The sequence below is a fragment of the Micrasema longulum genome, unplaced genomic scaffold, assembly GCF_059751315.1.
Source record: "Micrasema longulum isolate JH-2025_06_02 unplaced genomic scaffold, ASM5975131v1 h1tg002281l, whole genome shotgun sequence".
In the NCBI taxonomy this organism is placed as follows: domain Eukaryota; kingdom Metazoa; phylum Arthropoda; class Insecta; order Trichoptera; family Brachycentridae; genus Micrasema; species Micrasema longulum.
Genome location: NW_028279437.1, coordinates 213,222 through 223,709, shown reverse-complemented (window position 1 = coordinate 223,709; position 10,488 = coordinate 213,222). Strand labels below are relative to the sequence as shown.

The following is a 10,488-nucleotide window of genomic DNA, read 5'->3' as shown; positions in this document are numbered from 1 at the left end:
ACGTTTTTTTGTATTAACCCTTGAATTTCTTATTAACATTGAAAAGACACATTAAAATCTTAAAATGATTCAACCAGTTTTCATGTTAGAATTAAACCATAAAATTTTGCCAGGAGTTGTAACAATTGGAAAATATGATGGAACTCACGCATGTCTCACAGCAGCAACTACTGCAGACAAGGCTAGTAAAAATATTAAGAATACAATTTTACAAAATGTTTTCGGTAATTAAAATAAATGTTTTTTTCAGGTCCTCATACATAGTCCTCATAAAAGTAACAGTATAAGTTCTGGAAGAATGCAATGGTCCGAAGCCCATAAAGAAGTAGCCGTTTTAAATATGAGTCAATCAGTCACAGCTTTAGAAGCAGGACAACTGCACAACCAAATAGAAAGAGACATTCTTCTAATAGGATCACCAACTCAATTGCTAGGTAGGTGTGAATTAACTCATTCACTGCGGTGCTCACATACGTCTGTGAGCACCAATGACCGCACTACTACGCGTTGCTCACACCATTATGTTTGTTAGTTATTATTGAAAAGTTTCATAGCTTAAGTTTTCATCAGGTATAGCGGTAATAAATTCATGGTCGTCAACAGAATAAGTGTACACTAATAAATAAAATTAATTTATTTTGAACGCAGGGAAGAAATTATGAATAAAAAATGCCAGTGCATGATAATTAAAATATAAGTCATGTTGACTGAGGAATTTAAAGAGGACTATAACATTAGCTTCGTTATTTGATCAACCAATCATATAAGAGAAGTCATATACTCTATGAACCGATTTTGTTTATAAGTTTTCTGATTAATATTATAATGGAGATAGTATTTTCTAAAACGATTTCAAGAGGTTATCTTTAAATTTAAATTGTATTTTCAAGACAAAAGAATATATTTTTTTAACTGATACCGTTTAGTAAAATTATGTCTTCGGATGCCAAATAATACCACCAATTGAAAAAAAAAGTGTTCAAAACCTAGTATTTTATGATTTATTAAAAAAAAAATATTTATCAATATTACTTGAATTTGATTTGTTTTCAAAAGTAATATAAATAAATTTTGTAATTGTAAAAATACAGTTTTTTTGGGTCATAAGAGAAAATCTCATTTTGAATATTGTGGGCAAATTAGTGTTTTCTTTTCTGTTTAATATTTTAATATCATTATTCCTAGCATATGATGTCCAAGAAAACGCAGATATGTTCTTCAAAGATACTCCCAATGGAGTCACAAAAATTGTCATTGGGAGATACGGAAAATTTATTCAGCCATTGGCAATCATAGGAGGACATGGTTCTGTCCATGGATTGGACCACCAAGGAAATGAAATATTTTGGAATGTTGTTGGCGATGATGTCAAGTCAATGGTTCTTATGGATTATGATAAAGATGGAGCTAATGAAGTGAGAATTTTAAAATGAATTATTTATTGTTCATAGCATAATGTTCAGTACCATGACTTTTACTTTACTTTTTAATTAATGATTTTCATTAAATCTTAGAAAATAATTGTATACTACATGATACAAAACTCAGCCCTTTGTAGAGTACATTCAAATGTCACTATATTCAAGTTATTGTCTACATATGAGATTTTTATAAATTTAATATCATCAAATTACATTATCTTTTTTTTCTTAACTTCAATGCCCTTCATACAAGTCACCAAAAAATACTGTAATTAACATAGACTATTGTAACTAAATTTGATACAAGTAAACACAGTTTTTGCTACCGTTGGTGTTTGCAATATGGTCATGAGGAAGAATGACAATATCCGACAAAGGCCCTCCATATAATTTTTCGAATTCACAGTGGAGGGGCAGTGAAAGTAGTAGAGTTAAATTCATTTAAAATCACGATACACGCAATTGAAAATTTTAAAAGAGTAAGTACTTAACTCATTTATTGTCAAAAAAAACTTTTTGCGTTTTTTTGTATTAGCAAAACCCACAGTCTTTAAAATAGTTTTCGGGTATATGGAGGAAGTACTTTCACACTTTAACTGGATTTATGTACTATTTTTTATATTTTATACAACATCTGTTGTTTTTCCTAAATAAATGAGATTAGAAAATGTTCTTTCTGTGGAGAATTGTTTGAAATACTACATCAGTTTATGTTTAGACTTGCTCGCAATTGGTATGTACCTACATAAACATGTACACCTGCATGGGTACATGAGTAAAAAGGGTTAACACATATCGCAAGAAAATTTCAACAACTTTCAAACTTTTCAATTTGTGTTTTAAACATAAACATATTTTTTTAACGGCGACACGAAGTAAGCAAATGCCTTGATTGAAATATGGGATAATACTGGAAGAAATCATACAAAAATGCACTGTTTTTAAAAAAAATGAATTGAAAAGAGGAAGGTAGGAACATGAATTTACCTAGTAAAATATTCCTAGAATAGGCTGTCCATTACAAGGTAACATCGTATAATAGGCTATATTGAAAGGTTATTTGATTATTGGTTAAAGAGTCATTATTTTTCAAAAGCCTTCCTAATGTGAAATACAGTCGAACTTGGTTATTACGTGGAAGATGGGACCACTTGAATTTGCTCGTTATAAGCGTTACTCGTTAAACCAGAGAAAGGTTTTTTTTTTATACAATCGCTATTGCACATTGTCACTAAGTAAACAAGTAAATACATATGTGTAAATATAATTCATACAGAATTTTTTTACAGGGGTTAGGTTTTAACTGATCTGGTCTAGAATTCATTTGATATCACCCACTTGTAATGTTTATTGTGTAATAAAATAAGCCTAGAACATTAAACAATATAAAAAAAACCCCGTAAAAACCCCCGAAACAAGCATGTCATTCATAAACTACAAAAGCAGCTGTATATTGTCGGCGAAAAATCCAATTAGGTACTTAGACACTTACAAAGCTATCATAAACATAATCCGATCCCAACGCCCGGCAGTATTTATCCTTTACGTTAGCCGACCGTTTAGATTTTATTACTTATATTCTTATTTCGAGAATGATGTTTTTAACAATTGAAAATTTTTTGTATAATTTTTGACAATATTTTTGTTCGGTATGTCCGAGAAGTAGCTCATTATAACAGTGAATAATTGTATGGAGAAAACCATGAACTAAAGTGTCAACTAATGTTTCCTCGTTACATCCGAGATCTCGCTATTTCCGTGATCGTTATAACCGAGTTTGACTGTACTTCCATATTATTTACTTTTAATACTTTATTGTTAAATATATATTTTAAAATAAATTAACATTTTTCAATTCAACATTAAAAAAAAATTCTATTGAAATTTCATTACAAGAAATTTTACAAATATTGTTTGTCTTACTATTTCATTAGAATTATTTTTAATTTGCTTTATTCTTTTTATTAAATTTTGGTAAGCCTCAAGTAACTTTTAGATTATGATTTTTAATAACATCCTCAATCTAAAGCATTATAAACTGATATTTAAACCTGCCTGAATATTTTAGAATATTACACTCAATGCCCAGAATTATTTTTTCTCAGCTTAGATTTTGTACATTTCAGTTGCTTGTTGGATGTTCTGATTATACAATAAAAATATTCAAAGAAGATCGAATACTGTTAGAGTTGTCTGAAACTGAAATTGTAATTGGCTTAGCAGTTTTAAAAGAGCAACACTTCTCTTATGGTTTGTCCAATGGTACTGTTGGGATTTATGAAGAAGGGATTCGGCTATGGAGAGTTAAGGTGATAAATTGTTTTGTAGAATAAAAAAAATGTCTTGTAATATGTCTTCTTTTATGATTGATACAATAATTCTAAGTATTTTAGTCTAAGAATACACCAGTACAAATCCGATGTTACGACTTACTGGGAATGGGAACTGGCCAATTGATAACTGGGTGGTCAAATGGGAAAATAGACACCCGAGATATCAAAACAGGAGATGTTCTGTTCAAAGATAACATGGAGCATTCTATAGCAGGAATCATCGAAGGAGATTATAGAGGATTCGGGAAGAATGATCTAATATGTGTGTCAGTTGAAGGAGAAGGTACCTAATTAATTCAATCCAATATAAGAATTTTAGAGTAATTTTCATTAAATATTTAATTTGAATTATTTAAATATTTCTGATGAAGTTAAAGGGTATACAACAGCAGCGGAACAAGCCAGTAACTTAAATTTGAAAATGGAACAAGATTCAATGAGTGAATTATTTACAAGGAAACAGGCACTTCTACTTGAACTAAGGCATTATGAGAGCAACACTAAATACAATGAACAGTATGAGAAAAACCGGGACATTGGAGATTCGATTCCGGAAACTATGGGAATTATTCCCGCCAATACAAGATTACAGATTGGTCTCTCTACTAATCAAGGAGATGAAAGCAAGAAGGTATTTTTTATTTTATTTACAACAATTTTATTTACAGTTATAATTTTTATCAAGTTGTATAAAAAACTTGTATCTTAAACTAGTGAAATTCTGGTGTGTGTTTCTGTATATTTATTTGTTCAGCTCAATTTATTTCCGTTCTCACTGATTGAAGTATTTATAGGAAAAACTATTACATTATTTATTTTATCTAGCCATTTTGTAACATATTTTTCTCTTCTATAATGTTTAGAATGTATCATAGCTATTAAAATATTTTTCTGCAGAATTATTTCAATAATAATATACACTTGTCTTTGCTTTTCTCTGTGCAAACAGCTAACATTACAATTAATCACTCTGCAGTTTAATAATCTTTGATATGTTGGTCAGTTTGCACATGTGCTTTTTGCTATTTGGTCACTTATTTCCAGCCATAACCATAAACATCTGGATTTCGTGATTTGCATTTTACATGTAGTCTCCTCTCAAATCCCCCTTAATGCATAGCGAAACTTTAGATCAATGCTGCTCAAGTTGTAACAGCGAGAACAGTGCAATGTCATATACATCCTCTCGCAACAGTATTTTATGATAAAGTGTATGAATTTTGCAGAAAACTCATAAACATATAAACACTTACATGACAATCATATATATATATATATATTTTTTAATGTTGTATTATGGCTTTTTAGCTGGGGTATTCCTGGTACTCCCCCTCAGGAACTTGCGGATTTTTTTCACTTTTAGGCTCCGAAAGGTTAAAGATAAAATGTTTAATTTCAGTTAAAAAATATAATCTATAAGCACATTTTTAGGCACATGTACATGTTGCTGTATCGACAAATAATTTCACAATAATAAAGGCTGTGATGATATTTGCCGAGGGAATATTTGAAGGAGAAACACTTATTGAACATCCTAGTCAAAATATGCTTAGCAACTCATTGGATATAGCATTGTACCCTCCAAAAGACATGCCTATTGATATTCATATTAAGGTAGGTTTTTCCAAAAAATCCTTGGGATCATTATTTATGTTTTTAAATAAACACTGTCAACGTTAATCAAATTCTTTAATGCCTACCCAAACAATTTTAGTAGGTGCACATGCAACACTTTGATTTTCAAATATGTAACAGTAAGAAAAAAACTTGTTTTGCAAACAAATTAAGTCTCTCAGATTTTTGTTTATGGTTTTTTGTTATATTTTATTTGGATAATTTATTATATTATTTGATATTGCCTCAATTCAAGGCATTTGTAGGATATCCAGACAGCACGCAATTTCATGTTTTTGAGCTTACAAGACAACTTCCTCGATTTTCCATGTACTCGATGCCAGAAACTGACGAAACAAACAATGCATCTCCCGAAAAGCAATCAATAAACGTGCCTTCAAGTTATGTTACATTCACCATAACCGAGCGCATGCAGAGAATTTGCATATGGATAAATCAGAATTTTCTTCTTCCCGATGATATGGACGCCAATCCTAGTGAATCTCAAGAGTTGCACATTTTACTGAATTGTCTCAGAGATGGGACACATCTGCTCATGAACTTTGAAGCGAGCGGTGAAGTGAAGTTCAACACAAGTAATATGGCCCTTGCCGGGGATCTTATTCAAAGTTTAGGAAATTTTCTGAACCTTGAACACCTAGAGGTGAGTGGATTGATTTGTACTACATCCAGTAGTTAGAATGTTTGCTGACCGTGGTCCCATGTTCGATTCACAAGAATTTTTCATTGCAGTACACATTTAATAGCTCAGAGTAATAATGCGTCAACCTATAGAGAAGCCCTATCACCATGTTTCATAGAACGCAAGCGATGTTGGTTAGCAACAAATTGGCGGCCATTTTGTTTTGTTTGACAACATAGGCATAACGGTTCTATCGGATGCTTTTGTTGCTGTTTTATTTTTGTTAGTAAATAACTTGGATATTTTCATTATAATAAATACAAATCGACTATGGTGAATTGCAGTATGTTTGGTTGCAGCAGTAGGAGCGTCAAAGGTGTTAAAGGAGTCAGTTTTCACAGGTAATTCATTTAGAATATTTTCCCATGAATTACGTTGTTTTTTGGCATTTATTGTCTCGACACGTGTATTATGTTGCTAAAAAACTTTCCTTATATCAACATAAATATAACTTCAGATACTGTTTTTTCTCAATTTAGGAGATAAATTTGTGAATTAAAGTATGTTTACTGTTGATAATGACAGTTGATTACGGGCAAAATGTCGGGGCCGCACTAGGCATCCATATAAAGTTTTTAGTCTTTATCAAGTAGAAGTCGATTCAAATTTTACTCGAAAATAGCAACATTAACCTTGAAATCGCATCTTAAATGACGTGTCTAAATTTCAGGCCGCTACGACTCACCGTTTCGGAGATGTGACGGACAAACAAACAAACTCAACACAGGACTTTGGTTCCATGGAGTTGGGATTTATGTCTCAATAAATGTAACATAAGTATATTATGAATAAAATGAATAAATAAATAAACACACGTGTATTTTCAGTTTTATAAAATAAATATAGGCGAATTATAGAAAAATAAATTAGAATTACCCTGCAATAATAAATACACTGGTACACAAGTATTTATAATGTAAATTAATATCCATTTGGCGATTCTCGACCTTCGTACAGCCCATTGTTTTGCTGCGAACTGTAGCTAACTTAATACCCAATAGCCATAGAATGGTTTTCCTACGTTTGGGCTCCTCTATAGCTTGGCGCATTATTACTCTGAGTTTCATAGTGAAGCATAAGATTAATCATCTTGCCTTCACGTAACAAATAAATTAAATAAATAGCGATTATTTATTACTTAATGTGGATAAGATTTAAAATAAGAATATTAAGTACAAAATTGTAAAAAAATATATGTAACAATAACAATATAATTATCCCACTTCCAATGCATTCCTCATCTCACTGTAGTTTTTAAAATGATGAAATATTTCTACTTTAACATAAATATATTAAAAAAACATATTTTTTCTTCTGTTTTTTATTGCGTCTTGAGTGTAAAACCATAGTACGTGAAAACGGTGCAGTTTAGAGATATGGGAGTTTGGAGATTTCACTTTGCTAGAAAAATTGGGTTTTTTAAAAATGTTTTTTTATGCATTAATGTTTTAATTTAAAATGACTTCTCTTTTATAATTTTAAGATTGTGAAAAATTTGATTGTTTTGCATTGAGAAATTTGATTTTACACTCACGGTGTGATATGTATAAGCACTAAATAAACATTGAAAGCCCATTCCCACTTAACTGAATGCATTTTAAAGGTCCTGGGGCCTTTTTTCAGGTCCGCACATTGTAAAAACAATTTTTTCAGCTTTAATGGGTTTTTTTTTTAATAAAACAAATTAAACAACTTTGTTTTTAACCACTAATTTATTTTTTTTCTGCCGACCGGTTTCAAAGCTACACAAGCTTCTTTCTCGAGGTTTATTTAAGTAATTAATTATATCCTATTTTATGTTATCAGTATGCTGCCAATGAATAAAATAAATCTAGTATTTTTTTCTTGAAAGGGTGGTAATATGAAATGCACATGTTCGAAACTAGACAGTAGTGAATAACTACAAAGTTAGTGGTTTAAATATAAAATTTATATAAGGTTTTTTTTTTTTAAATTTACATTTACTGCTTTTTATATCCCTATCGCCATCAGAGGAACCTCAGTACATATAGACAATTTGTCCTCAAACTAATTTTCCAAATTCTGATGGCTATAAGGTATTTATTTATTTATTAATATACACGGCACGCAGTGCTTTTTACCTTGCAAAGATACATATTTAAAAGAAAATAAATGTTTCAATATAATGTGAAAAACATAAAAATCAAATTAAAAAGTATTACGTTACATAAATACAGCAGTATCGTATAAAGAACATATTTAGATATATAAAAAAAATTAAACAATGTGTGCAGAAAATTGTTTAAAAAGAAAATGATTTATATATTTTTTTCTTCAAGAGGTACAAAATATAAGCATATTCAATACAATAAAATTCTTTTGTCTCAAAAAAAATATACCAAAAAGTGTATCATGTTTTCTTAGTAAACCGGGAGCAACGAGTCCGATCAGGAGAACCAGAACCGTCACTCCGTTAATTCAAACCTATTAGCTCAAAAGAATATCATTCTTCATAAATTTATTCTATTCCTAGCACCACCCTATTAAAGACAAATCCTAGCATCAACCTATTCAAAGTCAATAAACAAACAGCTTTAAAATCAGTACAAACCTTGACCAACTAATACCAGTCAGTTTTCGGTTGGTCGGAACATATTGCTTTATAGCAATATGCCTGCTAATGTATATACTATTACACAAGAAGTTCATGAAATAATTTGCAGTCTAAAGGTAATTTTCCTGAAGATGAAGCACGCCTCCGTACGCTGGTGGAGAGTCTCGATGGAATACAAGAAGCCAGAATGAGACTAGACACAGACGTTGCTGAGCAAATGCAGATGATCAAAAGTCTAGTTACGATGGCAGAGGCTAAAAGGCCTCATGATCTGTGAGTAAATTACAATTTGTCTCAATCTTAAGACTGCTAAAAATCCCCCTGCAAACGGCACTGAAAAGTCACACTAAGCAAATGATGAAACATTGAAAAAAAAAAATTCCGGCCGATGTTCAAAATATAGATGGCAATCACTTCTAAATTATAAGGAAAAAAAAAACAAATAATTTTCTTATATCAAATATTTTTCATAACTGTCTGATTTAATTCAGGTTTCTGAGGATTGGGAGGGTCATATTTATTTCACAGAAGGAAATATGTATTTAAATACTTGCTTACATATTAAAAAAAAATTAGAATGTGCATTTCTGAAGAAAGAAAACACTAAAGTTGATGAACAGTTTTGTGAAAGGGTGGGTGTTTCACTGTAAAAAAAATAACCGGTCTTTCTGACCATTGACATTAATATGCAAATTAATTTCAGAGTCGATATGCTGAAGTGTTATTCCGAACTCATGGATATAAACGGAGATTTGATTAGAGGAAATAATATACGGTTCAATAACCATAAAGAAAATACTTCTGTGTTGAAGGAAATTAACACAATAATACAAAGGGCCTCGAGATTACGAAGTAAGAGATTCCGATATTTATAAATTATTTTTTTTCACATTCAGTTACGAATTGAAATATTTGGCCTTTCTATTGAAATTTGAATTTATTGCAACAAAGAGGGAAAACAATCTTGAGAATATGAAAGTCTGGGCATTTACAGGGCTTTAGACCCGCCGTTGGCTGGTTTAAGTACCCACTTTACACACTGTGTAACATTTACCATTCTGCCCATGTTTAAATGATATTTATTATGTGGGTGAGACTTATCTGGCTGAACCGTTTCACCTACTAGGCAACATCTGAAAATGTTTTTTATCAATTAGTCGAATCGAAAATATTCAAGTATGTCCAAATGTTTGGAGACAAGGCAGGATTTTATCCACATAAATTAAGGTTTCAACTCTTTTACTTTACAAAAGTCAACGGGTGGAAGAGTTGAGGAAATGTGGGTGTTCAAACATTGGCAGAATGGTGAATGTTACACAGTGTGTAAAGTGGCCACTTAAACCAGCCAGTGACAGGTCATAAGCCCTGTAAATTTCTAGACTTCCATATTCCCGTCGTTGTTTTCCCTCTCTGTTGCAATAAATTTAAATCTTAATGTCCCTAGGGAGTGAAATTAAACCTTGTCTACAAACATTTGGGCATTTGTTGATTTATTAAAATACTAAATTTTAATTACTGTTTAGCTATTTATTTATTAATTCTGATCAATTTATTTTGTTTATTACACTTGACAATTAAAATGTTCATTTTTATTTCAGTCGGAAAACATTCATCAGCTATGATAAATCACTGCAAAACCGCCATCAAAAATAAAAATGTCGATGCTCTCATAAAAATTATAAGTATCGGTGAAGCTTGAATTCAGTGAAATGGGATCAGTCAAAATAATTTATTGAATACAAAAATATATTTAGCGTAATAATTTATAGTTATTTGTTTTAAAATATATAATAAATTATGTTGTAGGCAAAGTCACATGTTAAAAATAAAATACAAAAAAAT

General features: G+C 30.8%; 1 protein-coding gene and 1 long non-coding RNA gene across 2 annotated transcripts; both read left to right on the top strand.

The window, feature by feature from the left end:
- Nucleotides 1-119: 119 nt before the first annotated feature.
- On the top strand, nt 120-10,487 carry LOC148272591 (BBSome complex member BBS2-like). The gene is made up of 11 exons (XM_088239843.1): nt 120-181; nt 251-434; nt 1,186-1,415; nt 3,548-3,730; nt 3,815-4,037; nt 4,126-4,385; nt 5,186-5,368; nt 5,625-6,032; nt 8,756-8,919; nt 9,350-9,498; nt 10,245-10,487. The coding sequence occupies exons 2-11, from the start codon at nt 299-301 to the stop codon at nt 10,343-10,345; spliced, it is 2,037 nt and encodes a 678-aa protein (XP_088095969.1). The 5' UTR covers nt 120-181; nt 251-298; the 3' UTR covers nt 10,346-10,487.
- LOC148272592 (uncharacterized) lies at nt 6,350-6,889 on the top strand. The gene is made up of 2 exons (XR_015824813.1): nt 6,350-6,412; nt 6,742-6,889. It is a non-coding gene; the product is annotated as an uncharacterized LOC148272592 (long non-coding RNA).
- Nucleotide 10,488: the final 1 nt, after the last annotated feature.

What these genes read in the sequence shown, in the direction of transcription:
- LOC148272591 (XM_088239843.1), top strand. Translation starts at nt 299, where the DNA reads ATGCAATGGTCCGAAGCCCATAAAGAAGTAGCCGTTTTAAATATGAGT. An exon ending in ATCACCAACTCAATTGCTAG is followed by an intron (nt 435 to 1,185) that starts GTAGGTGTGAAT and finishes CATTATTCCTAG; the next exon opens with CATATGATGTCCAAGAAAAC. An exon ending in AAGGAGATGAAAGCAAGAAG is followed by an intron (nt 4,386 to 5,185) that starts GTATTTTTTATT and finishes GCACATTTTTAG; the next exon opens with GCACATGTACATGTTGCTGT.